The sequence below is a fragment of the Octopus sinensis genome, unplaced genomic scaffold (genome assembly GCF_006345805.1).
Source record: "Octopus sinensis unplaced genomic scaffold, ASM634580v1 Contig01659, whole genome shotgun sequence".
Classification (NCBI taxonomy): domain Eukaryota; kingdom Metazoa; phylum Mollusca; class Cephalopoda; order Octopoda; family Octopodidae; genus Octopus; species Octopus sinensis.
The window spans coordinates 1-16,949 of record NW_021824974.1 but is presented as its reverse complement, the minus strand read 5'-3'; the positions used below and the strand labels follow the sequence as shown (position 1 = coordinate 16,949).

The window sequence follows — 16,949 nt, the reverse complement described above, 5'->3', positions numbered from 1 at the left end:
ATAAGTACTAGGCTTACAAAGAAATAGTCCTGGGGTCAACTTCTTCAACTAAGAAAACCCTTTAACATGGTGCTCCAGCATGGCCTCAGTCAAATGACCGAAACAAGTAAAAGAATAAAAGAATATCCAGACACACATCTATAATCATAGATACATATAATAAATTTTCTAAGTTGCAGTATATTAACAATGATTCTAACCAACCTCCATTAGTCAGTAGTAACTTAGTTAACAATACTCGCCAGCTCCTGCCAAACTGTCCAACCCATGCCGGCATGGAAAATGAACATTAAATGTTGGTGATGATAATGATGACGATGACAATGAAGCATACCATAACATACAACATTTCACACACATAAAAATATCATATGTCTATGTCAAAAACTGACCCCTACCTGTTGGCTAGCTGGTGCCCCATACATTGTGTACAGTTCAAGGGCCTGGATGCTCTGTCCCTCATTGATTAAGTGTGCAGCATAAATGGCCACATATTTCTGTAGAACTTTACGGCCCTGAAATTAGAATAAAAAAAAAAACAAATGAAATAAGGGTACATCAACATTGCTGACCTTGTTGCGCCATGTTAGGCCTAAGATCTTGCGGGGGGGGCATCTGAGATGGAAAATGCAGAGGCACCTTTCCTGTCTGCTGTACACTTCAACGTGTTCATGGTGTCATAGGGAGGATGGATGGAAGCACTCCGTCGGTTACGATGACGAGGGTTCCGGTTGATCCGAATCAACGGAACAGCCTGCTCGTGAAATTAACGTGTAAGTGGCTGAGTACTCCACAGACACGTGCACCCTTAACGTAGTTCTCCGGGATATTCAGCGTGACACAGTGAGTGACAAGGCTGGCCCCTTGAAATACAGGTACAACAGAAATAGGAAGTAAGAGTGAGAGAAAGTTGTGGTGAAAGAGTACAGCAGGGATCACCACCATCCCCTGCCGGAGCCTCGTGGAGCTCTTAGGTGTTTTCGCTCAATAAACACTCACAACGCCCGGTCTGGGAATCGAAACCGCGATCCTATGACCGCGAGTCCGCTGCCCTAACCACTGGGCCATTGCACCTCCACTCATGGTGTCATAGGGAGGATGTGACTAAAGACTTTGCAATAAATAAAAAGAAAAGGAGGAGAAAATCTATATATATAAAACTCAACTTGTGTGTCTGTGTGTTTAACTTCCCAGCAAATCTCCTCCTAGCCAACAAATCGTAGAACCATCAAAAATGGGTCACTTAAAGTTTAGGCGAATGAAAATTGAACTGCGCTATTTCTGTTCCGAAATACATCTCGCAAGTGCAAAAATCCATAATGTGTTTGTTTAGACCTTATCTCATGCATTGAATAGTGAACTTTACTCAGTCAGCTGTTTGACGTCAGCTGTGTTCACCACGCGAGCAAAAATGCGTAAATTGCATGAAAAATAAAAAATCAAGACATAAAAACGAATCGCCGTAAACATTGTAGAAATTCGGCAGAGAAATGTATTTTGGGGGATGTAGCCTGGAGGGATTTTTCGTATTAATCGTTTGGACTTTGTGAACACATACCAATTGTTTTCATAACCTTTTTCACGCTTTGAATTAAATGTGACCATTTTGTGTTGAGTCTGCAGTTTGAATCACTTTGACCAAATTTTAGCAGGCCGGATTTTTGATCATCACGATCAAATTTTTGATCATCACAATATATATGTATATATATATATATATGTATGTACGTATGTATATATATATATAAGTATGTATGTATGTATGTATGTATGAGAAGGCGCATGGCTCAGTGGTTAGAGCATCAAGCTTATGATCGTGAGGTTGTGAGTTCGATTCCTGGACTGGGCTGCGTGTTGTGTTCTTGAGCAAGACACTTTATTTCATGCTGCACCAGTTCACTCAGCTGTAGAAATGAGTTGCGACCTCACTGGTGCCAAGCTGTATCGGCCCCTTTGCCCTTTCCCTTAGATAACATCAGTGACTCCCTGAAACTCTCCCCTGAAATCCCCGTTGAGCCAGGCAATACTGCTAGTTTTTTAAATATAAATAAAATGGAAGTATACAAAAATAAACATAATTTTCCATCTTACTATTAGTTTTGTTTCATTTTGAAAAATAAGACAAATTATTTTATGGTTTGTTATTGTTTATATTTTGAATTATGTATATAACAGGGGGGCACCAAACTCTTAAGTGATTAAGGCCTCTATAAGTATTAATCTGGCCCTGACTTTATGAAATTTACTTCTAGATACAGTAAGCCTAAAAGATTTATGACACAAATAACATTCAAAGTAGTTTATTACTCTCTCTCTTTACTCTTTTAGTTGTTTCAGTCATTTGACTGCGGCCATGCTGGAGCACCGCCTTTATTCGAGCAAATTGATCCCGGGACTTATTCTTTGTAAGCCCAGTACTTATTCTATCGGTCTGTTTTGCCGAACCGCTAAGTGACGGGGACATAAACACACCAGTATCGGTTGTCAAGCAATGCTAGGGGGACAAACACAGACACAAAATACATACACACACATAATATATATATATATATATATATATATATATATATATATATACATATATACGACAGGCTTCTTTCAGTTTCCGTCTGCCAAATCCACTAACAAGGCATTGGTCGGCCCGAGGCTATAGCAGAAGACACTTGCCTAAGATACCACGCAGTGGAACTGAACCTGGAACCATGTGGTTTTTTAGCAAGCTACTTACCACACAGCCACTCCTGAGCCTATATCGTCAGAAGTATAATTTCGAAGGTTTCGTGGTGTCTTGGTGAGGATCTGACGTTACCATTATAAAGTGAAAGTATAGCAAAATAAACAATGGGTCTTAATCCAGCCCAGAGTACATATAATACGCACAACATCTGTGAAGAACTCAAAATGGTTTCTCACCTGTTTCTCTGCCATTTCCAGACACTTCTGCCACTGGCGCTTCTCAACGTACATGTCTAAGGCAGCAATCATATCTACATTAGCGAGCTGCAAAGAGAGAGACAGAGAGAATGAGAGTGGAAAGATAAATATAAGTTTGGTAAGTGCTAAACACATAAAACTCTCGGCCCTTGAGTCACACTGTTGCTTCTGTTAAAATAAATATTTATATATATATATAATATATATATATATATATATATATATATATATAAGTAGTTGAATGAATTATCTTAGTATGGAAAATTCGGTTAACCGATACCTGGGTAGCAAATTCACGTCAGAAAAACACGGTTGAAGCTACATGCCAAGGGCAGAGATCACGTGCTTTCGTGTGGAATTTGTGTGTTTTTTTTTAATACAAATAAATGAAAGAATGGAGTTGAACGACGATTTAACAAAATTCCTTTATTCTTGACATATGTTTCGAAGACTGCATATTCCTAATTTCGAAGGAATAAGGGGTGCATTATGCCGCCTTCTCATCAGGAAAAACAGGAACTTATGTCAGCATCAAGATGAACAAAAACTTTTACATGACAGTCATCTAAAACTTTTTGTTCATCTTGATGCTGACATAAGTTCCTTGTTTTTCCTGATGAGAAGGCGGCATAATGCACCCCTTATTCCTTTGAAATTAGCAATATGCAGCCTTCGAAACATATGTCGAGAATAAAGGAATTTTGTTAAATCGTTGTTGAACTCCATTCTTTCATTTATTTATTTATATATATATATATATATATATATAGGTACAGGTGTGGCAAGAAGCTTGCTTTGCAACCACATAGTTCTGGGTTCAGTCCCACTGCGTGACATGCTGGGCAAGTATATTCTGCTGTAGCCTCGGGCCGACCAAAACCTTGTAAGTGGATTTGGTAGATGGAAACAGAAAGAAACTCATCGTGTATATATATATATCATCATCATCATGATATATATATATACACAATGAGTAAATATATGGAGAAATTCAAAGGTATGTAGAACCCATGAACAATTTCACAAATGTTTGGTTAGCATGACGCTGTAGCAGAAGACATTTGCCCAAGGTGCCATGCAGTGGGACTGAACCCAGAACATTGTGGTTGGGAAGTACAGGTGCTGGCACCACATAAAAAGCACTGGTGATGGTGCTAGCCCATAAGAAGCACTGGTGATAGTACCACTTCAAATGGTTTGGTAATGGTGCCTCATAAAATACACTGGTGCTGGTGCCACTTAAAGAACGTTGGGTGATAGTGCCACTTAAAAAGTACATAAACGCATGGTAAAAGTGTAACATAAAAAAATGGATTGGTGATGGGCCCCACATAAAAAGGACCCACTTCACTGGCCTCAAAAGTCCCTGCCAAATCATCCAACCGATGCCAGCATGGAAAACTGATATTAAATGATGGCCTAGTGCAGGTGGCACGTAAAAAGCATCATCCGATCGTGGCCATTGCCAGCCTCGCCTGGCCCCTGTGCCTGCGGCACATAAAAAGCATCATCCGATCATGGCCATTGCCAGCCTCGTCTGGCCCCTGTGCCTGCGGCACATAAAAATCACTATCCGATCGTGGCCGTTGCCAGCCTCGCCTGGCCTCCGTGCCGGCGGCACGTAAAATGCACCATCCGATCATGGCCATTTGCCAGCCTTGTCTGGCACGTAAAAGCACCCACTAAACTCACGGAGTGGTTGACGTTAGAAAGGGCATCCAGCCGTAGAAACACTGCCAGATCAGACTGGAGTCTGGTGCAGCCTTCTGGCTTCCCAGACCCCAGTTGAACCGTCCAACCCATGCTAGCATGGAAAGCGGACGCTAAATGAAGATGATGAAGATGATGATGTTGATAATGATGATGATGATGATGAATGCTATCTGGAAGTGGTAGCATTTGCAGTGGGGGAGATTGTGAGTGGGGTGGGTTTACGAGGAAGAGATTGGCTGAATTACTGACAAGAGAATTTTTGAAAAAAAGTTGACACTCACTGCATCCACTTTCCCTTGTGTCTTCATAGAATCCTTGTAGCGTTCTTTCACATATGATTCCAATCTGCAAAATAATTTTTTAAAAACTGAAACATAATCATCACCATCATCATCGCGCAGGAGTGGCTGTGTGGCAAGTAGCTTGTTTACCAACCACATGGTTCCGGGTTCAGTCCCACTGTGTGGCACCTTGGGCAAGTGTCTTCTGCTATAGCCTCGGGCCGACCAATGCCTTGTGAGTGGATTTGGTAGACGGAAACTGAAAGAAGCCCATCGTATATATATATGTATAGGTGCAGGAGTGGCTGTGTGGTAAGTAGCTTGCTTACCAACCACATGGTTCCGGGTTCAGTCCCACTGTGTGGCACCTCGGGCAAGTGTCTTCTACTATAGCCTCGGACCGACCAATGCCTTGTGAGTGGATTTGGTAGACGGAAACTGAAAGAAGCTGTTGTACACATGTATGTATATATATATATATATATAATATATATATATATATGCATGTGTTTCCGTCTGCCAAATCCACTCACAGGCTTTGGTCGGCCCGAGGCTATAGCAGAAGACACTTGCCCAAGACGCCACGCAGTGGGACTGAACCTGGAACCATGTGGTTGGTAAGCAAGCTACTTACCACACAGCCACTCCTGCGCCTGTATTGTATTTCTTTAAAATGTCCACGTGTACCTTATCTTCCCCAGCATTGTGCTGGTCTCTATTTTTTTGGAGCACCACACAGTCATTGCTTTCCATATATACTCTCTCTCTCTCTCTCTCTCTCTCTCTCACCTGCATGGTAATTTTGTATCTCCTCTACAGCAAGATACCTGTTTCTGTCTCTCTGTCTCACTATAACCTTTACATCATCACCTCTTCCAATGCCTCGTCCCCTCTTAAAAGCTTTTGGTCTTGCAGAGTACTCGGTGACCCTGTCAGTGCAGGTGCCACTTAAAAAGCACCCAGTCCACACTCTACAGTGGTTGGCATTCGGAAGGGCATCCAGCTGCGAAAACCTTGCCAAAACCGACCTCACCTGCGCTTGTGCTATATAAAAAGCACTAAGTCCACTCTGCTGAGCTGTTGGTGTTAGGAAGGGCACCAACACCCTACCACCACCACCACCACCACCACCACCACAACCACCACCACTACCAAGACCACTACCACCACCACCACCACCGCCACCACCACCCCAACACCACTACCAACACCACCACCACCACTACCAACACCACTACCAACACCACCACCACTACCAACACCACTACCAACACCACCACCACCACCACCACCACCACCAACACCACCACCAATACCAACACCACTACTACCACCATCACTACCACCACCACCACCACCAACACCACTACCAACACCACCACCACTACCAACACCACTACCAACACCACCACCACTACCAACACCACTACCAACACCACCACCACCACCACACCACTACCAACACCACCACCACTACCAACACCACTACCACCACCACCACCACCACCACCACCACACCACCACCAATACCAACACCACTACTACCACCACCACTACCACCACCACCACCACCAACACCACTACCAACACCACCACACTACCAACACCACTACCAACCAACCACCACTACCACACACACCAACACCACCACCACCACCAACACCACACCACACCACCACACTACCAACACCACTACCAACACCACCACTACCAACACCACCACCAATACCAACACCACTACTACCACACCACTAACCACCACCACCACCACCACACCACTACCACCACCACCACCACTACCAACACCACCACCACCAACCACCACAATACCAACACCACTACTACCACCACCACTACCACCAACACCACTACCAACACCACCACCACTACCAACACCACCACCACCAACACCACCACCAATACCAACACCACTACTACCACCACCACTACCACCACCACCACCACCAACACCACTACCAACACCACCACCACTACCAACACCACCACCACCAACACCACCACCATACCAACACCACTACTACCACCACCACTACCACCACCACCACCACCAACACCACTACCAACACCACCACCACTACCACCACCACTACCAACACCACCACTACCAACACCACCACCACCACCACCATATCATATCTCCACTACTACAAAACTACTATGTTATGCCACACTCCTCCTAACACCCACCCATGCAGCAATCACTATCACCACACTATCACTACCGCTATCACCACCACCACTATTGTCACCACTGCCACTGCCTCTACCACCTAAATCACTCACTCATGCACCACCACTACAACCACCAACACAACACCACAGCACTACTACTACAACCACGACGACCACCACCATATCATATCTCCATTACCACAAAACTACTACATTATGCCACACACACCCTGTAACACCTACCCATGCACCAATCTTTATCAAAAGTTTGCAACCACACACTACCTCTACCACTACAATCCACCACCACCACCATGTCATCACCACCACAACCACCATCATGCCATATCACCACTACCAAACTGCAACATCATAACCACAACCACCACCACTGCTGCCTGTACCACTGACAGTAACACCATCAGCTTCACCACCACCATCATCATCCTCAACACCACCACCACCACCACTACCATCACCACCACCACCATCATCACCACCACTACCATCACCACCACCACCACCACCACCACCACCACCAATACTGCAACCACCACTACCAACACCAACATCGTCGACATCACCACCACCACCATCATCATCAACACCACCACCACCACCACCACCACCATCACCACCACCACCACCACCACCACCACCAACACAGCCACCACCTCCACCACCACCACCACCACCACCACCACCACCACCAATACTGCAACCACCACTACCAACACCAACATCGTCGACATCACCACCACCACCATCATCATCAACACCACCACCACCACCAACACCACAACCACCATCATCATCAACACCACCACCACCACCAACAACATCGTTGACATCACCACCACTGCCACCAAAACCCGCAATCAGCATCACCGCCGCCGTCATCACTACCACCACCACCACCACCACAATCGGCACCTCAGCACACCATAACTAAACTGCCATTGTCAACACTACTTCTCTCACCACCACCACCACCGCCACCACCACTATAGACAGGACTTACTGCAGGTCATGCTCCTGGACAATGGTCTTGGCACTGCTCCAGTCGTTGGCCTTGATATACATATCTATGGCTTCCTTGAACATGTCCACCTTCAGGTAAAGGCTGGCGGCCTAGCAACAGAAGAGAGAGCAACATTAACAATTAATATATACACATATATACACACATATATATATACACAATTAATATATACACATAGGCGCAGGAGTGGCTGTGTGGTAAGTAGCTTGCTTACCAACCACATGGTTCCGGGTTCAGTCCCACTGCGTGGCATCTTGGGCAAGTGTCGTCTGCTGTAGCCCCAGGCCGAAGAGATACTACCAGGCGCAGGAGTGGCTGTGTGGTAAGTAGCTTGCTTACCAACCACATGGTTCCGGGTTCAGTCCCACTGCGTGGCATCTTGGGCAAGTGTCGTCTGCTGTAGCCCCAGGCCGAAGAGATACTACCAGGCGCAGGAGTGGCTGTGTGGTAAGTAGCTTGCTTACCAACCACATGGTTCCGGGTTCAGTCCCACTGCGTGGCATCTTGGGCAAGTGTCGTCTGCTGTAGCCCCAGGCCGAAGAGATACTACCAGGCGCAGGAGTGGCTGTGTGGTAAGTAGCTTGCTTACCAACCACATGGTTCCGGGTTCAGTCCCACTGCGTGGCATCTTGGGCAAGTGTCGTCTGCTGTAGCCCCAGGCCGAAGAGATACTACCAGGCGCAGGAGTGGCTGTGTGGTAAGTAGCTTGCTTACCAACCACATGGTTCCGGGTTCAGTCCCACTGCGTGGCATCTTGGGCAAGTGTCGTCTGCTATAGCCCCGGGTCGAACAATATATATGTATGCGTGTGTGTATGTTTGTGTGTCTGTGTTTGTCCCCCTAGCATTGCTTGACAACCGATGCTGGTGTGTTTACGTCCCCATCACTAAGCGGTTCGGCAAAAGAGACCGATAGAATAAGTACTGGGCTTACAAAAGAATAAGTCCCGGGGTCGATTTGCTCGACTAAAGGCGGTGCTCCAGCATGGCCGCAGTCAAATGACTGAAACAAGTAAAAGAGAGAGATATATACACACACATATATATATATACACAATGTGGACGGTATTTGAGGACTGATTTATGGTTTTCAAAAAATCTGATATAAAACAGAAAAAAATCTGTATTTTATATAAAAAAAACAAACATAAAGCTAAATAGTTTTCTATTCTAGGTACAACGCCTGAAGTATATAGATCGACCCCAGTACGCAACTGGTACTTAATTTATTAACCCTGAAAGGATGAAAGGCAAAGTCGCCCCCGGAGAAATTTGAACTCAGAACGTAAAGACAGGTGAAATACCACTAAGATTTCACCTGGCATACTAATGTTTCTGCCAGCTCTTTTCTACTCTAGGCACAAGGCCTGAAATGTTCGAGTTGATCAGATCGACCCCAGTACGCAACTGGTACTTAATTTATCGACTCTGAAAGGATGAAAGGCAAAGTCGCCCCCGGAGAAATTTGAACTCAGAACGTAAAGACAGGTGAAATACCACTAAGATTTCACCTGGCATACTAATGTTTCTGCCAGCTCTTTTCTACTCTAGGCACAAGGCCTGAAATGTTCGAGTTGATCAGATCGACCCCAGTACGCAACTGGTACTTAATTTATCGACTCTGAAAGGATGAAAGGCAAAGTCGACCTCGGTGGAATTTGAACTCAGAACGTAAAGACAGACAAAAAGCTGCTAAGCATTTTGCCTGGTATGCTAACGATTCTGCCAGCTCACTGCCTTAATAACAACTACAACAATAATAATAATAATAATAATAATGATGATGATAATGATAATAATAATAATTATAATATAATAATAATAAGTACAGGGGTACTTATTTCCGAGTTCCAGGTTCAGTCCCACTGCGTGGCACCTTGGGCAAGTGTCTTCTACTATAGCCTCGGGCCGACCAAAGCCTTGTGAGTGGATTTGGTAGATGGAAACTGAAAGAAGCCCGTCGTATATATATGTATATATGTATGTGTGTGTGTGTGTGTGTGCGTGCGTGTCCCTCTAGCTTTGCTTGACAACCGATGCTGGTGTGTTTATGTCCCCGTTACTTAGCGGTTCGGCAAAAGAGATCGATAGAGTAAGTACTGGGCTTACAAAAGAATAAGTCCCAGGGTCAAGTTGCTCGACTAAAGGCGGCGCTCCAGCATGGCCGCATTCAAATGACTGAAACAAGTAAAAGAGGAAAGAGTAAAGAGAGGGGTCAGTTTGTTTGACTAAAATCTTCCAAGCAGTGCTCCAGCATGGCCGCGGTTGAAATATTCAAATAAAAAAACAAAAAGAAGCAGAGTATGATGCTGTGATTGCACATGTCCATCTCCTTTCCCAAGCTGTATTCCGCATCATGCGAAGCGCATTGTGACCAGCGATATGTAGCAACATCTGATAGGCTGGTCGGTCACGGTGATCACAGTGATATATATCATCATCATCGTTTAACATCCGCTTTTCATGCTAGCATGGGTCGGACGATTTTGACTGTCCATCTATACATCCGCCATGTACCCACAGCTCTGTCTACTTACCATAGCGTATTTCTCCATGGTGTCCAAGCGTGAGGCTACATTGTCCACCACTTCCACCGACCGGTTGTGTCCGAGGAATTTCACAGAGAGATCTACAGCCTGGTTACGTAAATAGATAGATAAATAGACAGATATTTATATAGATATATTTCTTTATTGCCCACAAGGGGCTAAACATAGAGGGGACAAACAAGGACAGACAAAGGAATTAAGTCAATTATATCGACCCCAGTGCGTAACTGGTACTTATTTAATCAACCCCGAAAGGATGAAAGGCAAAGTTGACCTCGGCGGAATTTGAACTCAGAACGTAACGGCAGATGAAATACCGCTAAGCATTTCGCCTGGCGTACTAACGTCTCTGTAGATAGACAGATGGAAAGACAGACAGACAGACAGACAGACATATAGATAGATAGTTGATAGATAGACAGACAGACAGGTAGGTAGGTAAGTAGATAGAAAGAGAGAGAGAAAGAGAAATGAGATAGATAGATTGACAGAGAAATAGATAGATAGGTAGATAGATAGATAGATAGATAGATAGACAGACAGGCGGATAGATAGATAGATAGATAGCAAGACAGATAGATAGGTAGGTAGGTAGATAGATAGGCAGACAGACAGACAGACAGAAATAGATGGATGGATGGGTGGATGGATGCATGGATAGATAGATAGATAGATAGATAGATAGATAGATGATGGATGGATATATATATATATAAATAAGACAAATGAAAATATACGAAATAAAATAATTACCCATGTACTGATCGGTTTCGGTTATTATTATCCACAAGGATAACTGTAACTTCGTCAGCATGGTCCGTTATGAATACAATTTGCTGGACTAGATGCAAAAACGATACCAGAGTATCGCATGCATGGAGTTCAACCGATTATATTCAAATGTATCTTTCAAATGCCTTTACTTTGGCGCGCTGAGACCCGAAAAACCAGCCTGCAGCTAATAATTAGCAGCAGTCAATTTACCGGTTAGAGAACATATTTATGTTATATAAAATTAATAAGGGTAGAAATTGATATTTATCAATTAAAACCAGTGGTCTCACATATTAATATGCTAGACCACTGGTTTAATTGATAAATATCAATTTCTACCCTTAATTTTATATATATATATATGGATAGGCAAAATGACAGACAGACGGACAGACTGACAAGCAGGCTGAGAGGCAGAGAAGCAGATGGATAGATGACAGATTAAAGAGGCCACTGCCTTTATAAGTCTCACCTTGTGCCAACATTTCATCATAATGTTCACATCATTGGTGACCAGTTCAGAAACCTTGAGGTAAGAGTCCACGGCACGGCTGAACTCCTTGTTGGACTCCCACTCCCTGCCTTGACGGATGATGGTCTCAATACCTCTGAAGTAGAGCAGAAAGGGGACAATGAGAAGTAGGGAGAAAGCAAGGATGGTATCCTCTACATGCGAGCTAAAACTGCTAGAAATAGCAGTCAAATCTTCCTCAAATCACAACCTATTGTCTTATATATGTATATATGTATGTATGAGCTAATGAGGGAGACCTCTATATGGTAGCTAGAGTGGTTAGAAATAGCAACCAGATCTCCCTTAAATTACACCCTGACTTATGTATGTATGAGCCAATGAGGGAGGCCTTATGTGGTAGCTAGACTGGTTAGAAATAGCAGCCAAATCTCCCTTAAAGCACACCCTACTGACTTATGTATGTATGAGCCAATGAGGGAGGCCTCTACGTGGTAGCTAGACTGGTTAGAAATAGCAACCAAATCTCCCTTAAATCACACCCTACTGACTTATGTATGTATATATGTATGTACGTATGAGCCAATGAGGGAGACCTCTACGTGGTAGCTAGACTGGTTAGAAATAGCAACCAAATCTCCCTTAAATCACACCCTACTGACTTATGTATTGTTACGGAACGGACGGAATCGCCCGCCGTCGTCGCTCGCCCCGAACGGCTCACACAAGTTCCGCCACGGAACCCAAAGAGGCGGAGAGAGGAGATACAGATAGATACTGCCACAACCTCAACAGCACAGAGATACAGAGGCACAACCCGAGATACAACCCAAAGAGGCAAGGCAACAACTGGCAACACTGGCTTATATTCAAACAACAGTTTATACGACAATTACAATTGTTACAACATCAAGATACATCCAAGCATGCACGTGACTACTCAATACATAATACAACAGCATTTCAAGAGTACAACTCAAAGCATAATACAACATCATGTAACAATTCAAGAGTACACGTCCCAAGACAACAGTTCTTTAAAGTCTCTTCCTAAACATCACAATCAACACAAGTCCTTACTCTTCTTCTTCACAATGTCCTTTATCGACCACATCGACAGAGTCCTTGACTGTTCTTTTCACTGTTCAATACACCGTGACACATATCAATGCACAAACACATACCTCAATTCCTAATTGAATCTGCCAGTGTCCCATTCCTCTCAATACTGCTAATTCCTCTGTACATATCCCTTCTGTGCCGCCAAGCTTTCTCGCATCCAACTTGCTCCTAAGAATTCCAACGCTTGCTCCTTAAATCCAAGGTCCGTCTGTCTTCTTCGAGGACCGGTCAGCGACTGCCCTTCTTGACGACCAACTGCGAACTGCCAGAACCTCACTTCCTTGTCCTGTCTTCCACTCCCTCTAATCTACCACTTATAGTCTTTCTATTTGCTATCTGATTCCTTACTCTATCTATATCGCCTACTGTCCCTTAGCCTCTCTATCTGTCCCTTAGTCTTATACTCTATCTCTCTCATGACAGCCGTACCAAACTCTCTGCCTGTCCTTCTCTCCTACTGTCAATACCCTCTCCATCTGCTCTTAGATTCCCTTAATCTGTCCTCCTCTTCACTTCTTCAAGGGATGCTTAGAATGACCTCCAATCGACCGCACAAGGCCAGAAAGGTCTCATTAATCTCCCAGTAGACAAAGGACCCGTCACATTTTTACCAGACATGCTGGAACCATAATTCCTAAGTGGGTCACCAGAAATGCACCTAGCCAACCGTAACAGTATGTATGAGCCAATGAGGGAGACCTCTACGTGGTAGCTAGACTGGTTAGAAATAGCAGCCAAATCTCCCTTAAAGCACACCCTACTGACTTATGTATGTATGAGCCAATGAGGGAGGCCTCTACGTGGTAGCTAGACTGGTTAGAAATAGCAGCCAAATCCCTAACAAATCACACCTACTGTCATCTGTATCATCCTCATCATCATCATCGTTTAGCGTCCACTTTCCATGCTGGCATGGGTTGGACGGTTCAACTGGGGTCTGGGAAGCCAGGAGGCTGCAATGTTTCTACGGCTGGATGCTTTTCCTAACACCAACCACTCCGTGAGTGTAGTGGGTGCTTTTTATGTGCCACTGGCACAGGTGCCAGACGAGGCTGGCTGGAGATCTCTATGTAGGAAGTAGACCTGGTAGAAATAGCAGGCAAATCTCTCTCAGATCACGCCCTACTGTCATTTTTATATAAACACGTGTGTATGAGCCAACATGGGAGACCTCTATGTTGTAGCTAGACTTTGTAGAAATAGCAGCCAAATCTCACTCAAACTACATAAAATCACATGACCATGTGCAGTAAGTTCACTGTCACAAATTCACCTCTTTTTGTTTGTTTGTTGTTTTTTTTTTCAATAAAATAGTTTTTAGCCATTAACGGCAAGATGCTATACTCTTTTACTCTTTTACTTGTTTCAGTCATTTTGACTGCGGCCATGCTGGAGCACCGCCTTTAGTCGAGAAAATCGGCCCCAGGACTTATTCTTTGTAAGCCCAGTACTTATTCTATCGGTCTCTTTTGCCGAACTGCTAAGTGACGGGGACGTAAACACACCAGCATCGGTTGTCAAGCGATTTTGGGCTGACAAACACAGACACACATATATATATATATACATGTATATATATACAATGGGCTTCTTTCAGTTTCTGTCTACCAAATCCACTCACAAGGCTTTGGTCGGCCCGGGGCTATAGTAGAAGACACTTGCCCAAGGTGCCACGCAGTGGGACTGAATCCGGAACCATGTGGTTGGTAAGCAAGCTACTTACCACACAGCCACTCCTGCGCCTATACATATATATACGACGGGCTTCTTTCAGTTTCCGTCTACCAAATCCACTCACAAGGCTTTGGTCGGCTCGAGGGCTATAGTAGAAGACACTTGCCCAAGGTGCCACGCAGTGGGACTGAATCCGGAACCATGTGGTTGGTAAGCAAGCTACTTACCACACAGCCACTCCTGTGCCTATACATATATATACGACGGGCTTCTTTCAGTTTCTGTCTACCAAATCCACTCACAAGGCTTTGGTCGGCTCGGGGCTATAGTAGAAGACACTTGCCCAAGGTGCCACGCAGTGGGACTGAACCCGGAACCATGTGGCTGGTTAGCAAGCTACTTACCACACAGCCACTCCTGTGCCTATATATATATTTTCTTGGTAAACTTTCCTCACGGTGAGTTTTCCTGTGGTGAATTGATGACGGTGAACTCACCTGTAATCACAAATGACATTATAAACGTACCTGGAGGACTTGCTCATTTGCGCCTGCTCAAATTCTTCCTGTACAGCTCCCAGTTTGTTCGGCAGGTACTGTTGGCACAGGCGAAGGGCGTCCTGCCACATCTCGTGTTTCTGCAAGAGACAAACAGCAGAAATTAAAACGCTCGTCACTTTGGGCGACCCGGAACATCAACAGACAGGTACAAAAAGTTGACCAACGCTACAGAGAGATGCAGGTAGGTTGGCCAGGTCGAGGAACATTAAGGGGACATCAAACGTAAGCTGTAAAATAAAAAAATATTGAAAAAAAAGGATGACCTCGGTGGAATTTGAACTCAGAACGTAGTGGCAGACGAAATACCTATTTCTTTATTACCCACAAGGGGCTAAACACAGAGGGGGACAAACAAGGACAGACATAGGTATTAAGTCGATTACATCGACCCCAGTGCGTAACTGGTACTTATTTTATTGACCCCGAAAGGATGAAAGGCAAAGTCGACCTCGGTGGAATTTGAACTCAGAACATAGTGGCAGACGAAATACCACTAAGCATTTCACCCGGTGTGCTAACCTTTCTGTCAGCTCGCGGCCTTTACAAACGAAATACCGCTAAGTGTTTCACCTGGCAAACTTGCATTTCCGCCATCTCACCGCCTTAAAACATGCGAGAGACTGCAAAGGAAAACAAGCTTACCTTGTAGAAGGCGATGGCCTTTTCTGGCTGATGAGCGCGGAGAAGGAGAGACTCTGCACGTGTGAAATCCTCTTCTTGGAAAGCAATCTGGGCCTGACCCACAAGCACCTCCGTGACGAGCTCAGGGTCATGAGATTCAGCAATACGCAGGGCAGAGTCCCAGTCTTTATTATGCATGTACCTGGAAGAGAGAAGTTGAATAATAATGATGAAGATGATGATGATGATAAGGAATACAAGTAAGTAGCGGGGTAAAAGATAAAATTCAGAAAAGTCGGTGGGCCTGCAAGCTCAGCACCGGAAGAAGCAGATCCAAGGAGGAGGAGGAGAAGGAGGAGGAGAAGATGAGGAGGAGGAGAAGAAGGAGAAGAAGAAGAGGAGGAGAAGGAGAAAGAGGAGAGGAGAAAGAGGAGAAGAAGAAGGAGAAGAAGAAGAGGAGGAGAAGGAGGAGGAGGAGGAATAAGAAAAAGAAGAGGAGGAGGAGGAGGAGGAGGAGGAGAAGGAGGAAGAAGAAAAAGAAGAGGAGGAGGAGGAGAAGGAGGAGGAGAAGAGAAGGAGAGGAGGAGGAGAAGGAGGAGGAGGAGGAGAAGGAGGAGGAGAAGGAGGAGGAAGAAGAATAAGAAAAAGAAGAAGTGAGGAGGAGGAGGAGGAGGAGAAGGAGGAAGAAGAAAAAGAAGAAGAAAAAGAAGCAGAAAAAGTAGAAGAGGAGGAGGAGGAGGAGGAGGAGGAGGAAGAAGAAAAAGAAGAAGAAAAAGAAGCAGAAAAAGTAGAAGAGGAGGAGAAGGAGGAGGAGGAAGAAGAAAAAGAAGAAGAAAAAGAAGCAGAAAAAGTAGAGGAGGAGGAGGAGGAGGAGGAGAAGGAGGAAGAAGAAGTAGAAGAAGAAGAAAGCCCCAGAAAAGCAGGGATCAGGTAAGCAGACTTACATGAGAACAGCCTCCTTAGGTCGTCCAGCTTTGATGAAGCCCAGCTCAGCCTCCGCTATCTTGCCCTCGTC

General features: G+C 44.7%; 1 protein-coding gene across 1 annotated transcript; it reads right to left on the bottom strand.

Annotated features, from left to right (window-relative positions):
* Window positions 1-392: 392 nt before the first annotated feature.
* LOC115227085 (intraflagellar transport protein 172 homolog) lies at window positions 393-16,943 on the bottom strand (the record flags this gene model as incomplete). The annotated part of the gene is made up of 9 exons (XM_029798013.2): window positions 16,879-16,943; window positions 15,956-16,136; window positions 15,281-15,390; window positions 11,958-12,093; window positions 10,700-10,798; window positions 8,143-8,252; window positions 4,929-4,992; window positions 2,914-3,000; window positions 393-515 (listed from the first exon to the last, which is right to left on the bottom strand). Coding segments are annotated over exons 1-9 (912 nt in total), but the record flags the coding sequence as incomplete, so codon positions are not given.
* Window positions 16,944-16,949: the final 6 nt, after the last annotated feature.